Source organism: Lynx canadensis, chromosome D3 (assembly GCF_007474595.2).
Source record: "Lynx canadensis isolate LIC74 chromosome D3, mLynCan4.pri.v2, whole genome shotgun sequence".
Classification (NCBI taxonomy): domain Eukaryota; kingdom Metazoa; phylum Chordata; class Mammalia; order Carnivora; family Felidae; genus Lynx; species Lynx canadensis.
Genome location: NC_044314.2, coordinates 21110603 through 21131557, shown reverse-complemented (window position 1 = coordinate 21131557; position 20955 = coordinate 21110603). Strand labels below are relative to the sequence as shown.

The 20955-nt window shown below is 38.6% G+C and overlaps 1 protein-coding gene across 1 annotated transcript in view; it reads right to left on the bottom strand.

The window, feature by feature from the left end:
* Positions 1–20955, bottom strand: part of MBD2 (methyl-CpG binding domain protein 2) — a 65993-nt gene that overhangs the window by 8718 nt on the left and 36320 nt on the right. The window contains exons 4-5 of the mRNA XM_030292427.1: positions 2278–2368; positions 797–974 (exon numbers count right to left, since the gene is read on the bottom strand). Coding sequence (XP_030148287.1) covers positions 797–974; positions 2278–2368 — 269 coding nt within the window. The remainder of the gene's footprint in view (positions 1–796; positions 975–2277; positions 2369–20955) is intronic.

Sequence of the window (20955 nt, the reverse complement as noted above, 5' to 3'; positions counted from 1 at the left end):
TGTGTGTGTGTGTGTGTGTGTGTGTGTGTGTGTGTGTGTGTGGCCACCTTAAATCTTTACCTGAAACAAGATGAAGCAGAAATGAATAAATCTCTAAACTAAGCCTAAGAGAGTAAACAGAATCAAGATAAGCAAACTGACCTTTGAAAGCACAAGTCAGCTTAAAGCAGCATAGTTACAATTTGTTTTAAAGAAGACACTGGTTTGCAGACAAACCAATGCAAAAAGCAATCACAAAAGGCATCACTGAATGAAAGGGGTTCTTTACAGCAGAAAGGCAGAACCCCAAAATGCAAAAGACACTGCAGTAACAATGTGTAGAGAGTACAACTGATGTGTCCTTCAGACATGACCGTGATACTTCCAGCTTTTTTCAAGCATGTATTTGTTTTAAATGTCCTATATCCCCTTCCATTAGTTTCACAAAAGAGTTATTTTTTTTTTTAATTTTTTTTTTTTCAACGTTTATTTATTTTTGGGACAGAGAGAGACAGAGCATGAACGGGGGAGGGGCAGAGAGAGAGGGAGACACAGAATCGGAAACAGGCTCCAGGCTCTGAGCCATCAGCCCAGAGCCTGACGCGGGGCTCGAACTCAGGGACCGCGAGATCGTGACCTGGCTGAAGTCGGACGCTTAACCGACTGCGCCACCCAGGCGCCCCCACAAAAGAGTTATTTAAAAAAAAAAAAAAGTGTAACTTTCTGATCGATTCGTCATCACTTAACCAGATGTGCCACGGAAACTAGGAGGCAGTATAAAGTTTATCAAATAGGAGTTATATTATAACTGCCTTACCTAATGTCTTCATCTGTGACAATGAAAGCCTTGCAGAGGGGTTGAGATGTGTTCAGCCAAACAGCGGGGTTCTTTTCCACAGCAGGGGAGACCTGCCCTGTGATTGGCGCAGAGCTTGTGTGCAAAGCGCTGGCAACAGCAGATAAAAGGGTCTCGTCATTACTACCTGGACCAACTCCTGCGATCAGAAATACATACTGGTTAAAGGGACTTCCACATGTGCTAAGCAAATCTTACATAACCTAAAACAACTGACATTTTTATGCTTGTTTGGGATCATATATTTAAAAGGATGATATCGTATCTACTGAACAGTTATCATATACCAGAGAATTAACATTCCAAAAAAAAAAAAGTAACAAAATGGTCGAGCATTTTAATAAAACTTTAACACAACTTCAAAATACATTCTCCAAGGTACTAAACTGTTTAAAGTTGGCTACGTTTCTTCAAGCAGGGTCAATTATTTTAATGATCTAAATCCCTTCTAAAGTCACATCATATTTGAGTTTCCCTATTAATGCATCCCTCGAGTCCTACAATAGTTACTCCTGTAGGTTTCAATATTAATTTCTGGCAATATCTCAACACTTTTCTTTTGTTTGGGACTTAAAGCCAACGCAAGCATGCTGTACCTGCAGCTCTCACATCCTTTTCAAATACCTAACAAAATATCCAAGTTAACCAATTAATAATAACCAATAATAACCAATTAATATTAACCAATTAATAATTGCACACCGTGACTACCTACACTACCTACACCATGACTGGCACCAGGACCGCATTTAAATGCACTGCTTAGAGTCCTAAACTTATGAAACCAGTGAAAGCAATAATTTCCAAGAAAAGAGAGGGATGCGATAATGTTCTAGCCATGAATTATGACAATTTTTGAGCAACCCACACTAGATCAACATTTGGAAGCTGAAGTTCTAATACTTGAAAAATAACGCTCCTCTGGAATGGAATTAACATGGGATATGACAGGCACACTAGTTAACTGATTTCTATACCCCGCAGACCCCACTTGCTGCTGTTACTGGGCCAAAGTGCCTCAGTTCCCACTACATGCAGCAGCAGTCTGTGCAGGGAGAGACAGAAGAGTTATTAGCTGTTCTTCTGTTAAGAGGAAGAGTGAAAGAGCAAGCATTGAAGCCAGATGCTGCTTTGAGCAGGAAGCTTGAGAAATTCTGCCACTCGGCTGCATTTGGTTCTAAAAGCAGCACATGGGTCGATTTATACGGTGAACCTAAAGCCAAAATTCTTACACAGAAAAAAATCGGAAACATCCCTGCAACACTGTACAAGCTCTTCAAGTACATTCTCCCTGGGTTTACACCAACACAAGAGGGACATCATCCAGAAAGGCACACAATCCCCCAAAGTAAAGACCCTGTCTCAATCATTTCTGACTCCCACAGCATCTAACACAGAGCCTGGCACATAGTAGGTACTGCTCAACTGAATTTGGATAATACCTTGAAGACCTTTAGGTAGTTCCATGGTTTTTATAATTTGTTCTGTTACATCTGATGCACTAAGTCCTTGTAGCCTCTTCTCCCAGAAAAGCTGTAAGGCAAAACATCACTGTTAATAGACATTCTTGGACCAAGAAAGTAGCGCATCGATGCTGCTGAATGATGAAACTGAAATCATTTCAAGAGTTTCCTAATTTCCCCACTTTTGTCCTTACATATACTAAATGATACTCCAAATATGAATTATTTCAACATGTCATAATTCTTTAAAATGATATTAATCAAAATTTTCTTATTTATGCAATCTATTCACTTGTTACAGTATTATAGATTTTTATATGCTATGTATTATATATAGGACTTCATAAGGTAACTTCCAAAGAATGTAACTTGAATTATTAAAGATTTCATTTGGTATGAAAATTTAATGTTATAATTTATCAGGGAAAGAAAACAAATTATATTATAAATACCCCTTTATTCAATATCATTAGGGAAAGAGCTCCTCCACCTGTGTGATTCTTCCCCAAAACTGAAGTTTAGTATTTAAGGGGTCAAGAGCCAGTTTTTATGAAAACTTTTCTAAAATGTTTTGTATACTTCCTTGCTTTTTGAGCAGGGTGTCACGTTCATGGGTGACTTTCTCCCTGTTGCAGAGAGCCCAGATCACCTGAGTCACTTAGTGGCCCCATGCCATCATTCTGGACATGAGTCAGCACACTGAAGGCTCCTCATACTCCATGGGGCCACTGAGGTATGCAATTGCTTATTCAAACACTAAATGGTCCAAGACAGTTCTGCTGTTTGGTTTTCATATCCTTTCTGTACTTCATTTTCTCTCCTAGTTAGCTATTACTTCTCAATAATGTCATTCATTTGTTCAACATGTATTTACTGAGCTCCAACTACGTGCTGCCCTGTGGATGCGTCAGTAGATGAGATACACTGGGTCTCTGTCCTCAAGACTTACATCTTTTCTAGTCTGTTTCTTATTCACTGTAGCCAAAAAAACAAAACAAAACAAAACCAAAAACAAAACAAAACAAAAAACAGATAAAGGAATTCCTTAGGACTCTGTATATTTGTCTTTAATCCCAGATACCTGGTGCTTGTCAAAAGTAGGTACTGAAAAAACACTGGTACTAAAAAAAATATTGAATGCCTGAATATGGGAATAAAGGACTCAGAATGAGGATCCTGAGGGGCACACAAACCCAAGTTGAAACCCCAGTTCTAGATGTCTAAACCTTCAACTGCCTCTTCTGTAAAATGTGACAGTAATGAGAACCATGTAAGATTAATATGGGGATTAAACAGGGCAATGTATGTAAAGTACCTGTCATGGGGAGTCGGCACAAGGTTTATCATATTTACTTTTAGCAAATTTTGACCACTCTGAGGGCTTATATTCTGACTTCTAGATATATGAGAAGTATCAGGTAACTGCCCTCCAGACAAATGCAAGATACAATAAAAATCTCTTTATGGCAGAAGAGTTATACGCTGGATCTCTAATAACCTCACTGCTAGCACCAAGAGTAACCTGCAATAGAATGCTTCACTCTCCTCTGAAGACGGCTGGTATATGGTAACAACTCCTTACATCTCCCTATAAATTATGTCATCAGCAGAATATGTGGTCAACGTATATGAGGACATGAATGCATTAATTATCATGGGTGAAAAATAGTTAGGTGAAGGTAATAATTGATAAATGTGATAAATGTCCCAAAAAAACCCCACCTGCTATTCTCTTTTTGTGGGAAATAATATTATCTATGCATTGATTATCACAACTATGGGAAGAAAAAAAAAAACAAGGAAAACAAAAGCCAGTCAATTCCTAATGAAAGAGGAAAAGTATTCAGAGGAATCAGTGAGTATGATATTAGCAAGCACCTTTAAAATAAGATAACTTAATTTGCAAAATAAATCAACACTACCAAAAAACAAAGTATAGATATTATGTACAGATATGATTACTAATATTTTACATACTAACATTTTACATAAAATTCCATTGCTAGATATCAAAAGTTCAATTTTTTTACATTCTATAATTTTTAATTCTTAATTTTTAAATTCCTATTAACTGAAAGGAAAACGATATAAAATTTAGAAAGGAAAGTCTTGCAAAATAAACCTTGGACTGAGAAACGAAGTGTATGGATCTGGATTACAAGTCCTGGTATCACCACATGCCATCTCACAGCCCTCAACTAAGTCTGAAGTTGAATATGATATGCACCGATGACCTCTGTATAAATGAAATGCTTATGCCGTGAAAATGGAGGCACATGGATTTACGTAGGTGGATGTGTGTAGGTGACTGTGTATTTCTGCCCCCACTCGCGCTCCCCAGAGGAGGTGGGGGATATGGGAGAAGGAAAAAAAGGCTGGTTTGATAAAACAAAACATACACTGGGTGTAGGTCACCACTGCCCTGCGCTCCATCCTTTCCACCACTCATTCAACACTATCAGCTCACCTAATTTTTGAGAGAACTGAAACAGTCTTCATGAGATAAATGTCTGTTTACAAATCCGTATGTTCCTGGGGCGCCTAGGTGGCTCAATCGGTTGAGCAACCGACTTCGGCTCAGGTCATGATATCACAGTTTGTGGGTTCGAGCCCCGCATCAGGCTCTGTGGTGACAGCTCAGAGCCTGGAGCCTGTTTCTGATTCTGTGTCTCCCTCTCTCTATGCCCCTCCCCCACTCATGCTCTGTCTCTCTCTGTCTCAGAAATAAAAAAACTTACAAATCTTTATGTTCCTAACTCATGTTCCCTACATTAATTTTCTCAGGCCCCTACCTGTTTTGTTTGTTTGTTTTAGGGTTGGGAACTTCTTTACATTTGAAAATATTTCTTAAAATGACATAGGCATCATGCTAAGTGAAAGAAGCTAGTCATTTACATGCTGTGTGATTCAATTTATAGGACATTCTGAGGAAAAAAAACCTATAGGGAGGTTGCCAGGGTTTAGGGGTGGAGGGAGGGTCTGACTACAAAGGGTCAGCACAAGGGAATTCTTTGGGTACTGGAATTGTACCCTCTGTTTTTATCCAGCTGCTAGAATTACCATTTTCTTTACTTTTCAAGCCAGTTCCTCAAGGAATGACTGATACGTACTACCTCCATCCCCCATTTCCACTTGACTACCCTCATCCCATTCCCCATGAATTTTCACCAAATTTGCTCTTGGAGGCAGTCAGCTCCTGTCACCAAATTCAACGACCTCTTCTCTTTCTCTCTGGTCATTTTATAACCCTGCATATGCTGTGGAGAGGTACAGCGAACGGAGAAATCTTCCTCTGCCTAACTTTAAAATTTTCTGATCTGCTCATTTATGAATTCTATGTTTTCATTAGGTGACAAATTGTGGCCATCTGGAGTTCTTATTACATTACTTCTCCAGCTATTAGAAGGCTAAAGGCAAAAACACTGAAATGATGAGTCTCCTTAAATGTGTAAGGAGTCTCCCTCTGTGACAGCGATCCCGTCTCTTCCACCACACCTTCATAAGCACTATTGCTTTCATGAATCCTAACCTACCCACTGAAAATCTGATTTCACCTGCCAAATCAATGATATTCTCAGTGTAACCTTGTTGCCTGAGGCCAAATAATCAATGTAATACTTTTAAGGAGCAGTGATTTAATATTTGGAGAAACTCCCAAAACGTGCTTTCACCCTCAGTTATTATATCCCTTTCTAAGTCCCCACTACTTAGACCCTCCAGGTGCCTCTAACACCTTTTCTTTATCACCCTCCAGCATATAAGAAAACTGGAGAGAGCCCATGTGTGCATGATGTCATATGGCCAACAGTCTGGGCAATGCCTGATCCAGTAGACTAGCCGATGGAGAAGCGAGGCTGGGGATTAAAAGCCATCTAAAACCACAAAAGTGTCTAAAATGTCAGCGACAGGGGCAGTGCAGCTTTGGAGGAACTCCCTCCCTGGAAAATGGAGTTCACGTCCACAGCTTTGTTCCTCACATGAAGATGCATGTAATTCTATCTTGGAGTCCCAAGGGACAAACAGGATCGTGTTATGCAAGCTGTTTCTTTAGTGAGATGATCAAATCTGTTTTCTGAAAGTAAACCAACCCAGAATACAACTGCAGCATTTTCTTCTCTTAACTGCTGTGGATTTAACTGGGACTTTGGGAAATTTGTTCAACTGGCCTTACAGAGGATATCCAAAAGAGAGGATGAGGAAGAAACTGGGATAGCAAAGCAGCTCCCCACAACCACACACAAACACACCATCCCTATTCTGATGCAGTAGGAACTCAGGCTAGTCATGTTTATTAGTACTGTCCTCTATCACCCTGAACTTGATCATGTGTACCATGAAGGAATCTGTGCTCTTCTGGGGAAGTCAGAACAACACGGTTTACCGGAAAAAAGTAATTAGAGGATCTCTCCAGATTCAACAAATATTCTTTTAGTGCCCATTATACACAAAGTATTTTGTCAGGTACTGAGGATAGTTATTAGGATAACTGGTAATCACTGCCCTCCAGGAGCTTACTGCTTGTTGGGAAACGAGCAAAACTCTACAAGATAGACTGTGATACCCGCAACAAAGAAGATACGAAATGAACTTCAATTTGGGAGAATCCAGGAAGGCTTTTAGAAAGAGGTATCTCTTGATTTAAAAAAAAAAAAAAAAAAAAAAAAAATGTGTAAGAATTCTACACAGGAGGAAAGACTACTCCAAACAAGGAAATCACTTAAGCAAAGGCAAGGCGGTGAGACAGGGAGTATGCCACTATTTCTAAATGTTCTTATACAGAAGAATAACCAGAGTGGCTTGTTTTAAATCTATATTCCAAGGTCTCAGCCCTAAAGATTCTGTTCAGTAGGTCTGGGGTTATAGGGCTTGCTTGGTTTCCTTCCTTCCTTCCTTCCTTCCTTCCTTCCTTCCTTCCTTCCTTCCTTCCTTCCTTCCCTCCCTCCCTCCCTCCTTCCCTCCCTCCCTTCTTCCTTCCTTCTTTCTTTCTTTCTTCTTTCTTTCTTTCTTTCTTTCTTTCTTTCTTTCTTTCTTCTTCTCTCTCCTCTCTTTCCTTTCTCTTTCTTTCTTTCTCTCTCCTCTCTTTCCTTTTCTTTCTTTCTTTCTTTCTTTCTCTCTCTCTCTCTCTCTCTTTCTCTCTTTCTTTCTTTCTTTTACAAGTGTCTTAGGTGATTTTGATGCAGGTCCAGGGATCTCAGTTTGAGAAAAGCTGGTTTGGTCTGTGTTGAAAGAATGGTGGTACAAACATAATGCTGGTGTATACTGACCACCAAGATCTCCGAGTTTTATTCCTGATTATACCAGAAAGTAAAAAATATATTATTCTATTCTGTTCTTGCAGAGGACTGGAGGAAGATATTTGCCTTTCTCTTTTCCATTGTAGGAAGACATGTGTCAACGTATATTTAAGAGTATACCAAATTGTTCAGGTGTAAATAGGGAAAGGGCTGACCTAAAGTTCTTTTGGTGCCCAGTCATATTCTCTTGGTGGAATAAGAGAAGGAGAAAGAGGACAACTAACACTTATCCACCAAGCCCTTTCCACAGGCCCGGCACTGCGCTCAGTGCTTTATGTGCAGAAATCCTATGAATCTTTCCTACAGCATTTTGAAGAAGACATTATTAGTCCCATGTACAGTCACTTACCAAAGGTTATGTAACTAGTCAGTGGTGCAGTTGGAATTGAAACTCAAGTCAGGGTGATTAAACAGCCCTGATCTTAACAATAAAAGCTCTGGAAGAGCATTTCCATATTTGGCTCTGTGTTAGATCATAAGGTAACAGGCCTCAGACCCTTCCATTCATGAAATCAAAGGCTGACAAAAGTTCAATACATATGAAGAGACGTATCAAGTTGCTCTTAGTTCATCTGCCTGTTAAGTCATACTGGGTAAGTCGTCAATTGCAGGCAATCTGTGCTGATGCCTGCCCCCTCCTCATGCAGAATTAAGAGGCCCACACTTGAACTAGATTTAGATTAAAGCCAGCATAGAATTTTAAGAAGATATCAAATCATAATTCAGTGTAGCTTATATGATAAAAAACAAAGAATTGATATAATATATATTCTCTGTGAGCTTTCTTAGAATTAATTGCAAGTATCAACCCCATTGAATATCAAATTTTTATTTGGTAAATAGAAATTAAAGTCTGAGAACCCCTACTCCAAGAAAACATTTTCAGGTAAATCCCACTAACAATAGTGGTAACAGGTATTTCATAAAACAGGAGAGAGGGTGTGATTTACTATAAGCATACATAACAGAAGGCTTTTGAATTTTTTCTATAAGAACACTGTTTTAGGTTCATTATATTAATATCTATTTCTCATGAAACATTGAAAAGCACGTAGACCAAATATACCACTATTATTTTCATCCACCATTGTATTTAATTTGAAAAACACTGATGTGTCTGTGTCGTGTTCATAAAAAATTCACTGACAAAAAGAAATTGACCTTCTATCTATACTCATAACATCAACTTGACAACTTGACAGGCAAGTCAGAGGGCAGAAGATTTAACTTCTGAGTAGCAGAGTGAATGTCAGTGGGCTTGTGTTCAAACCCTTGCTTTGTCATTTACTAGCTTTCCAAAGTTAAACCACTCAACCTGTCTCAGTATCAGTTTCCAACTCTATGGAAAAGGACAATAAAAAACAATCTCAAAGGGTTATAGAAACTAAATGAGGAGGTTTCACAAACACCTGAACGTGCTAGTACAGAGCAAGTATCATTTTCCCACAAGTCTTTCAGCACACTGATCATACATACAGTGGCATTCAATAAGCAGTTGGTCATCTTATTACAATTAACAAACATAAACAGATCAGAAATTAATCAACTCTGAAAGGTGAGTATTCATACATGAACACTGAGCACATGCACATGAATCTGCCCTTCCCTCCCAGATTTTCAGCTGGGGTTTTCTTGCTACAAAAATCTTACAACTCCTCCTTTTCCTCTTCTCATCCAAGCCAGACTGCCTCTCACTTAGACCAAAGCTGGTTGGGAGAGCTCTGGTGAGCAGGACCAGCCACATTATTTGCAGGACCCAGTACAAAATGAAACTCTAAGGTCCCTTGTTCAAAAAGTATTAAGAATTTCACGATAGCAATGAGGCTAAACCCATGCAGTACAAAAGAGCCTTCCCTTAACCCCTTGTTAAAATAACCCAAGGATCTTTCATCCCTCCTGCCACTCCTCATTTGGAGGACCGTGAAAGGATCACTGCCAAGGCTCCTCCCAGTTGAGCAGTAGGAGTGAAGAAGGAGGGAAGCCCAGGCAGTGAAGAAACCACATTGGGGAAGAACGGACAGAGCCTCGAGAAGGATCACAATTTTGTTCTATTTAAAGTCCAGCAAATAACATGGGTAGCTTTTAATTAAGATTTCCTGAAACTGTAATTTTCTTGTTATTTTTACTCCATCTATTTCCATGTTGTGATGATACTAAAGCCCTTAGAAAAACCTCAAAAGGTCTCTGAGCTTATTTCAAGAATAGAAGGTAGGAGAGAATCAGGGAACCCAGACTACATTTCTGTCCTGCCGTTAAGCAAGAAGAGAAAGGGGGTGGGGGGTGGGGGGCGGGGGGGACTTGAAGCAGGAACAATGGTTTAAAGTAGTGTCTCAGTCTTGGCCGTATTAACATTTTGGGTTGGATAATTCTTTGTTGTGGATGTTCAACAGCATCCCTGGCCTATATCTGCTATATACCAGCAGCACCACCCCAGCTGTGACAACCAAAGGTGTCTCTACACATTGCCAAATTTCCCTGAGTACGGGGAGGTGGGGAGGTGGGGAGGTGGGGAGGCAGGGGGTGGGGAGGGGAGACGGTACAAAACCGGATCTGGTTGAGAACCTCTAGTCCAGACAAAGACAAGGAGGGCAGGGTGGGAGGCTTTCAATGCGAGGGGCCCAAACCTCCTAGCTGCACAGAAAGAAGAGCCCTCCAGTGGCACATGCTATGACTGCAGTCAGCTCCTTTCTCAACTTCCAAGAGTCCCAGCTTCTCACTCCTGGACCTTGTAAGAACCACCCTACATGGCCTAGAGCTTGGTGCTTCTCTCATCACTGCCAGATGAGGGTGTGAGTAAGATAAAGCAGAAGTGGGAGAAACCTTTCTTAAGAGGTGAAATTTACGGCTCTTCAAGATAGAAACATGGTTATAAACAGTGATTATTTTTAATAATTCAGACACACCTAAGATTAAATGGTCTTTATAGGCTGGTCTGGGATGTTAGAACCATTTAGAATATATGATTTCTGCTGGACGATGTTAGAGTTCCAAACAACCGAAACATGACACTTTACATCCCAACTCGTAAGTTAGATAGAGTCTGTCCGTACAGATTTTAGAAGGAGTTCTCTGCTATTACCAAAGGATGAGAGACCATATGCACGTGCAACTCTGCCACTGACTACAGAGAAAGGCACATCTCTGTTCAGAATGATTTTAGGTATTCAAGTATAGATAAAGCAACAAAACAGAATGAAAGGTTGATCTTGACCATGTTAATTTCCATAAGATCTTTATGGGTAGCTATAGGTAGGGCCTGGGCAATTCTAAACTAACAGCCATCTCCCCACAGTGAGCCACACAAAAACTTATAACTGATTTTAGCCCTCACATACTGTTTCAAAATGCATCCTCCCTTAACTTTTGAAATTATATCTCCACTAAAAAAATAAACAAATTGATTATATAGAAACACACTGAAATTTCAATAATGAAACTAAGCAAAGTTCAACTAAAACTCCCATATATCTGAACTCCTATTTCTCATTGTGTATTTTAAACATATACCACAAGCTGAACGTTAGTTCCCATGCCGAGAAGCTGTAACAGACTCTGTGCCAAGCTTAAGGGCCCTTCCACAGTAGATCCCCTCTGGGCCATTTACCTTCCTTGACTTTTCTCCTGTCTCAGAGGAATAAGCACCCTGCTACCTTTCTAAGATTATCCCTACACAGGGCTCTTGGTCCTACCTTCTGCCTTCTCCTGACCTTGCCCCATCAATTTGCCCAACTTCTCCTCCCACATTTCCCATTTTCCCTCTTCCTCTCCTTGGGCTTCTTCTGAAGAGACAGATACACTCCAACACTGATAACCTAAAAATGCCCTTGTGCACACTTCTCCCTCAGACCAGCTCCAACTTCCTCTTTCTACTAGGAGGGAAACTTTCCCTCTGATTTCTCCACCTTCCATCCATTCTCTTCCTTTTAGACTCTACTCCTATTTTTATGTTAACACTGACCTGCCCAAGGTCAGTAGCCTTGTAATTACCAAATCCAATTCCTAATTCAAGCCTCTTTTACCCTGCTTCACTGTTGAATCACTTGCTGCAGAAGACTTACGAAACTCTGCCTTTTATGATGGTTCTCTTTACATTTCTGTATTTTCTATTACTATTAAGCAACAAATTAAAATTTCTAATGGTAATTAATAGTCAAAGAAATAAGACTATGAGCATTTTTTTCCTAACAAAAACAAATCTTTAAAGTACATAAATGTGATAGATACACCTTGTAAAGTGTCTGAGGACAAGTGGCACCTAGGTGGCTCGGTCTGTTAAGTCTCTGACTTCGGCTCAGGGCATGATCTCATGGTTTGCGAGTTTGCATCTGAGAACCTGGAGCCTTCTTCGGATTCTGTGTCTCCCTCTCTCTCCGTCCCTCTCCCACTTGCGCTGTCTCTCTCTCTCTCTCTCTCAAAAGTAAATAAACATTAAAAATAAATAAATAAGTAAAATGTCCGAGGACCAAAGTGCTCGGACACTTTGTAAAATAGAAGAACCAAAAAATGACCTTCAACATCTCACCATTTTAAAGAGTGTTAACCTGCAGAATCTTTCTCTCTATCAAGAGCATGATGTTAGACACAGAGTTGGCACTCAAATGTTTTAGGGATGAATTTGTGGCTAAGTAGGAGTACATGGTAACAGAAAGACACTGGTTTGAGAGTTGAATGTTTTAGTCCTGACTCAACTATTAAACAGATGTGCTGTCTTAGGCAAGTCATTTAACCTCTTTGGATGTATTTTCGCTAGTAAAATAGAATTACCAGTAACAGTCTTAACCATCTCAGAAGGTCATCAAAACACTGATGATACATGAGTAAATTCTTTGAAAATATAAAATATTTATTGAATTTTTCATTTTCTAATGTTAGGATTTCATAAATTCAATGAATATTTGATTCACTTTTCTAAGGCTTTTGCTAACTCTAATCAAAGAACAAAGGACCTTGTCATGTATTTGTAGACTAAAGCAAAAACCCAGAAAATGTGCACTTTATATTCACTGACTCATGAAAAGCTAAATATGCAAGACACTGGGTTAGGGCTATACAGAGGAATGATGTTTCCTGCCCAGAAGGAATTCACTGGCCAGTTTATAAAGTGCTCTATTTCAAATCAACCCCATATGATATCTGAGTTGTCTAGTTCTGGTCAGCAAAAACAACTTAACTTAAATACCATGGCCTGCAAACATCAAAAGCCAAATCCAAGCTACCTTCTTATTTTGTGAGAGTGGCCCAGGAAGAAAGGGTAAGACCATGACCAGAAAATTACTATGTAAATCAAGGAAAAGCTCGATTCATGTGGCTGTGTAAAAGATAACAATTTGGGCTCAAGAGGCTGGAAAAACAAAGCAAATAGCAAAACTCAGAGTTGAGGGGGATGCAGGTGTGGTACATCTGCTGTAGCCACTTGTCCAAATTTTGTCAGGAGTGCTATCGAACTTACACAAGGTGGGCATGTAATGCTTGTCAAAATATTATGAAGTCTTAGACTACCAAATGTGAAAATTATGAAATGCACAAATTCCTAGAAAAACATATTCTCAAAACTGATACAAGAAGAAATGAAAATGTGAATATTTATCCATGTACCTATCAAATAAATTGAATCTGTAATTTCAAGCTTTCCTATTTAAAAAAAAAAAAAAAAAGGCTGAGATGCCTCACAATTAATTCTTCCAAACATATAAAGAAAAGTACCAATTTTATACAAACTCTTCCAGGGAAGGTTAAAAGAAGGATCACCTCCCAGCTTATTTTATAAAGCCAGCAAAACCTTGATACTGAAGACTGAAAAGAAAATTATGAGAAAACACAAGCCAATCTCTCTAATGAATATAAATGCAAAAAATTCTAACCCACGTAACAACAAATCTAAACAGCAATAACAATGATAGTACATCATGACCATATTAGCTTAATCCAGAAATTCAAGGCTTGTGTAACATTCAAAAAACCTCAACCAATGCAATCCACCACATAAACTAATTACTATAATTCATGATATTAACAGAAAAGAATAAAAACCATTTCAGCACTTAACTAGATAGAGAAAAGAATTTGATAAAATTCAATACCCATTTATGAAAGATAGCCTCAGTAAACTAGGAATAGAAGTGAATTTCCTTAATCTGACAAAGGGTATTTACCCAAAACAACCCTACAGCAAGTATACTTAACAGAGAAACATTAAAAACATTCCCTGGTAACACAATGAGACAGGGATACGTGTTATCACTCTTATTCAAGATCATATTGGAAGTCCTAGCCAGTGAAATAAGACAAAAAACAAACAAACAAACAAACAAACGTTTAAGGGTCAGCAGGGAATAAATAAAACTCTCATTTGCAGATGACCATGTTTCTTCATGTATAAAGTTGAAGAGACTCGATTACTTAGTAAGTGAATTTAGAAAGATAAATCATTACAATGTGCAAAATCAGCTTATTTCTACATATTAGCAACAGACAACTAGAAAATTAAAGAAATTAACGTAATCACTTAGAGTAGTATCAAAATACACCAAATATCTAGAAATCATTTAAAAATATGTAAGATCTGGGGCACCTGGGGAGCTCAGTCAGTTAAGCATCCGACTTCGGCTCAGGTCATGATCTCTCAATTCGTGAGTTCGAGTCCCATGCCGGGCTCTGTGCTGACAGCTCGGAGCCCGGAGACTGCTTAGGATTCTGCATCTCCCTCTCTCTCTGCCCCTCCCCTGCTGGTACTCTGTCTCTCAAAAATAGATACACGTTAAAAAAAAAAAAAAAAAAAAAAGAGACTGGACAAGGTAAGTCTAAAACGTATGTAGAAATGCAATGAGCCAAAACTAACCAAGATAATCCTGAACCAAGACTAACAAAGCTGCAAATGCATACGACCAAGTATCAAGAATTCTTATGAAACTATAATAATGACGACAGTGAGGTACTGGAAAAGAAAAGACAGACCAATGAAAAAGAACTGAGTGTAGAAATTGACTCACATGTACACAGACCAAAAATAGAACTGGGAGTCCAAAAACTTTCATAAGACTTTTACACATTTGCATTTCAACAATGCAGAGCAATGAAAAATAATGGACTTTTCAGTCAATGATGCTGGGTCAAACCAGACTGCATCCAAGCAGAATAAAGTTATTTCTAACGTGCAGATTCTCAAAACCTTTACCTCCCACTATATTTTATGAGAAAGGTACTGGAGGATTAGTTACAGCAGAAGGTATATATTAAGACAGAGGAAGACAGAAATCCAGAAAATTCCAACGCAGAAGTGCAGCAAAGGAAATCCCCGGGGCTGCAGCTACATGGCAGGACCAGAGAACAAATTCAGCCCACGTGGGGTAGAGGGGACTCAGGAAAAACACAGCAAGGAATGCCATGGATTTCAGCATAAGAAAAATATGATTGATGGACATGTGGCAGAAGTACTGATGCATTAGAGACGATGAACTATAAAGAAACCTAGCATACAATTCTTAAGATTAACAACAAATTATGAAAGCGTTCAGATGATGACTGGGCATTATCTGCCCTACCCATGAATATTTCCAGTCATAATAATGTAAACCCTGACTATTTAACCTATTTAACTAAAAACATGATACACTATGTTGGGAACACGAGAGCAGAGAGAGAGAACTAGGTACTCATCTACCACCATGAGCTACCCGCTTCAATTATTTCCATATTCCTGTCAGTGACAACATTCTCCCAGTTACCTAAATTCTGAGACTTTTTTTTAAATTTTTTATTTTACTTTTGAAAGACAGAGAGAGAGAGAGCGCGCACGCGCAAGTGAGGGAGGGGCAGAGAGAGAGAGAGAGAGACGGACAGACAGACAGACACACAGAATCTGAAGCAGGCTCCAGGCTCCGAGTCGTCAGCACAGAACCCGACGCAGGGCTCAAACCCACAAACAGTGAGATCACGACCTGAGCCCAAGTAGATGCCCAACCAACTGAGCCATCCAGGCGCCCCTCTGAGACTCTTCTCATAAGCACCGCTGAACAGTCAACAAATTTCATCCATTACTTTATGACCAGCATGAAGCAGATCTTATCATTTGTGCCCTAATTTCCTATAGCTTCTTGGTGTTTTCCTAGCCTTAAGTCATTCTTTATATTACATACAAGAACCAAATTAAGACCTCTGTCTAGAATGTTCTCCTCCATACTTCTCTGCTTTTGAAGACCATATGTGTTTTTTTTCACTGCACTTATCATACCATGGTACATTATGTACATATTTGTTTGTCTCTCTTCCTATTACAGTAGAAGGTAAGATCCATGAGATCAGGGGCTGTTATTTTGTTCACTGAAGTATCCCTACTACTTGGGTAAGGGCCTGGCACAGGTTGAAGGCTCAATTAAAGATTTTTTAATTTAAAAAAATTCACTAATTAATTCATTGAGTCAACAAATGCATATTAAATACTGACATAATGGAGATATTGTGGATAAAGTGATGAGTAACTAATACAGTTAGATCAGAAAAGGAGAAGGGAGAGATGCTAAGGAGGATCTCTAAACCCAGACTTGATCAGTTAGAGGTTTTCGGAACAGGTAAAGTGATATCTAAGTTCACACTTGAGGGAGGAGTAGAATATAGATAATTAAATGTAGGAAAGAAAGCAGGATGAAATATGACCAGGGGATGCAGGGGCAGGAGGCGGCCATGAAGTGGAGTGAATCAATAGCATGTTCAAAAATCTGCAAAAACTTTCATGTGATTCACATGTAGAACAAGAAAAGAAAGTGAAGCCAAAAAGATAAGCAAAAGCCAAATCATGAAGGACTTTGTAAGTCATGTTAGGTGTTTTGACTTTGTACATCATACTTAGGGGTTTTTTCCCTAAAACCTTATAGGAATCATTGAAAGCTTTTGGGAAGAGTAACACTGTCAGATCTTCGTGTCAGGTGGAGTTTCTGGATGCAATATGAAGAATAAATTGAAGAGAATAAGAAGCAAAGAGATGAGACGAAATGACATTTACCTGGTACAGGGATGGAGCAAGTGAATATTCAGGAGACAGAGTCAATTGGACTTGTCGGCTAATCAGAGGTTTAGGGTAAACGATGGGAAGAGTCTAGGATGATACTCAGGTTCTGGCTTAGGCAGCTGAATGGACAGTGGTACTTTCACTAAGATAAACAAAGCACATAGAAGAAAGGGCCGGAGGTGCCTGGGTGGCTCGGTCGGTTAAGCATCCGACTTCGGCTCAGGTCATGATCTTACAATCCGTGAGTTCAAGCCCCGCGTCGGGCTCTGTGCTGACAGCTCGGAGCCTGAAGTCTCCTTCAGATTCTGTGTCTCCCTCTCTCTGACCCTCCCCCATTCAAGCTCTTTCTCTGTCTCAAAAATAAATAAAAATTAAAAAAAAAAAGAAAAAAAGAAAAGAAAGGGCTGGTTAAATAGGATGATGAAGGAGATTACACAAGATGAATCACAAGTGCTGGTAAGACTTGCAAGCAAATAATGTTAGTAGATGGAGAGATACAAACAACTGGAGCTCAGAATGAAGACGTAGAGACTTGGAAATCATTAACATACAGATGACAACAGAAGCCATGAGAATGAATGAAATCATCTGCACAGGCTTTACATACAAAGAAGAATGCACAGTTTTCCCTGGGAAGATGGGTAGAGAAAAAGGAACCTAAGAAGGGGAATAAGAAAAAAAAAAAAAAAAGGGAGGAAAACCAAGAGAGTAGAGCATTACAGAATAAAAGAGTATTTCAGAAGGCAAGGTAGTCACAGTGCCTAGCTAGAGCAGGTTAAGTACTGCAATCTAAGGGTGGAAATTTGTCCATCCAATTTAATGGCGATCATCAGCAGTCTTGATAAGAGACATCCACGGGGCAGTGGGAACAAAAGTCGTGTTTCAGAGATACCAAAACTAAGAGGTAAGGTAGATATTAAATACACACAATTCCAAGAAGTTGTACTGTAAAAGGAAAAAAGAAAACAAATTGCAAAAGGGACACAGAGTAAAATGAATACCTTTTTAAAATGGGGAAGATCGGTGTATACTTAAAAGCTTTTGGGAACAAGCCAGTTTTGCGAGAGAAGTTGCCAGTGAAACATACGTATGACATAATCCATGGAGTGAGATGTCTGAGAAGGTAGGGGGAATGTGTCTGGGGTGTACAGACGCTGGCATTAGCTTTAGGCCACAAGGAGATATGCTCACATTCAGTTCAGAGGGGTAAAAAAAAAAAAAAGCTACTTGTTCAAAATCCTCTAAACATTTCTCATTTGCAAAGTTAAACACAAATGCTCTAGTCTGTTCAACTTCAGAAGTATTCATATAAGTGAAAATTTAAAATGAAATACCATTTTTATACACTGAGCTACCAACAAGAGAAAGCACTGATAATACACAGTGACGATGAAGAAAAGCTAAAACTGGAATGCACATAACTTGTCCACAGACTTTTATTTATTTATTTATTTATTTATTTATTTATTTTTAACACTTATTTATTTTTGACACAGAGAGAGACAGAGCATGAACGGGGGAGGGGCAGAGAGAGAGGGAGACACAGAACCAGAAGCAGGCTCCAGGCTCTGAGCCATCAGCCCAGAGCCCAACGCGGGGCTCGAACTCACGGAACATGAGATCGTGACCTGAGCTGAAGTCGGACGCTTAACTAACTGAGCCACCCAGGCGCCCCGTCCGCAGACTTTTAAATTGGTGCAACCTTTTGGCAATCAACTTGCCAATGTGAGTCAAAACTCACAGACATTCATACTAATTGTATTTCTGGGAATCTAGTCTGATGAAACAATGTAAGATATAGGAAGGATCTTATCTATATAAAGATACTCACTGGAGTACTACCTACAATAGTGAAAAATAAAAATAACAATATGAAAATGATTAAGTAAATCATATGCTAGCATAATACACAGTTGTTGGAATAATATAAATTAATTATAAAGTTATAGCACATAAACTATATAAAACATGGCTAAAATTGTATATAATGGTATGTATAAATATTAAGCATGTGTGTGTTTGTGTGTGTACATATGTACATATATATGCGTGTGTATATATATACATATATATATATATGTATATATATACCCATACACATCATCAAAAGATGCATTAAAAGATTGAAAAAATATAAAAAATGCTGGGGCGCCTGGGTGGCTCAGTCGTTTGAGTGTCAACTTCAGCTCAGGTCATGATCCTGTGGTTCATGGGTTTGAGCCCTGTGTCGGGCTGTGTGCAGATAGCTCAGAACCTGGAGCCAGCTTCGAATTCTGTGTCTCCCTCTCTCTGTCCCTCCCTCACTCACACTCTGTTTCTTTCAAAAATAAACATTAAAAAAAATTAAAATATATATATATATACATATAAAATACTAAAATACTGTAACTGAATTACAAAAAAGGAATGATGAGAATTTTTTTGTCTATCCCAAATATCTTTCTCTTATAAATATAGGAAATTATAACATTTTTAAAATTTGTAAAGATTGGCACTTAAGGAAACGCACTACAACATTTTCAGCTCCCACTACTTCCCATGAAAACCCTGATCTGCAAACAACTTGTCTTTTCATTCCCTGCCCATTCCCACTACAATAGCTTTGCTAACACTACTCTCCCTAGTTGGAATGTCCTCGCCCTCCCATCTGCTTTTCTAAATCCCACTCAATCTGCAACGTCCGGCATATGTCCTGTATCTCTTCTAAAGATTTCCCCAACCACCCTAGCCACAGTAAAATCACCTTCTGGAACACCTATAACATATGTCTGTACTATTTATTTGATCCTTTGTCTACAGCACCTCTCCTCCTACACCACCCAGAATAATGCTTTTAAGTATTTCAGGACAACACGTCATCCACTTCCTCTGCCCAGGAAGCTAATTTTTTTGTCTAGAGAAAAGGAATATAACATCCTCCACGGAACTCTGTGCTTTAGCTTCTCTATTTCTCAATCATAAAAAAACTAAAACAAGTCTATACTAGAAATAACCTTTCAAGGTTACGAAGAAGTAAATGCTCTTAGAATGTCTAGAATGAAGAGTGATTTCCTAGGTTATGGTAACTAAACACTGAAATATTTTACAAACTTTTCATACACAATGTCTTTAAAGTGTATATGTTTTTAAAATTTAACTTCATCTTAAAAGTTTCTTCTAACATATTTTAAAATATCCATTCTTGGTTACTATCAAAGAGCCAAGAGATATTAAATGCTAGCAAGGATGTGGAGGAAAGAGAACACTTGTATACTGCTGGGAATGTAAACTGGCATAGCTACTATGGAAAACAGTATGGAGGTTTCTCAAAAAATTAAAAATACAACTCTCATTTGATCCAGCAATCCCACTTCTTAGTATATATCCAAAGGAAATGAAATTACTGTCTTGAAGAGATATCTGTATTCCCATGTTCACTGCAATATTATTCACAATAGCCAAGACATGGAAACAATCTAAGTGTCTATCAATGGGTGAATGGATAAAGAAATATTATCAGCCATAAAAAAGAAGGAAATACTGCCATTTCTGACAACATGGATGAATCTCAAGGGCATTATACTAAGTGAAGTAAGCCAGGCAGAGAAAGACATATATGATCTTACTTATATGTAGAATCTAAAAAAGCTGAACTATTAGAAACAAAGAGTAGATTGGTGGTGGCCAGGTGTGGGGGTGGATGGGCAGGTGTTGGTCAAAGGGTATGAACTTCCAGTTATAAGAGGAGTAAGTTCTGGGGACCTAATACACAGCATGGTGACTATAGTTAACAATACTGTATTGTATTCTTGAAAGTTGCTAAGAAAGATCTTAAATGTTCTCACCACCACCACCACCACCACCACAACAACAAAAATGGCAATTATGTGAAGTGATGGATGTGTTAACTAACCTTATTGTGGTTATCATTTTGCAATGTATATGTGTATCAAATCATCACGTTGTAGACCTTAAGCTTAGACAATGTTGTGTGTCAATTATATCTCAATAAAGCTGGGAAAAAAGCATTCTAAAAAAAAAAAAAAAAGGCTGACTTCTAGAAGGGAGTAAAAGAAAATTTCATATCTTTTGAAAGAAGAATTAGCAAATAAAAGGAAAAAATCTAGGATCAAATAGAACATTTAAATCCACTTTTTTGCTAATTCTTAAATATTTATTTTTTGGTTAAAAAAAAAAGTGAAGAAATGTAATTAATATTCAAAGACTATCAAAAACACCTCCAGCCTATGAGCATCCTATAATATAATAATTAAAAGGAAGAAGTAATGGCTCAAAAATGAAGTTTCTTTGAGTTGAGGATAAAAGAAAAGGTGAGAGACCAGAAAATATCAAAGATGACAGGATCAAAGAAATGAGAAG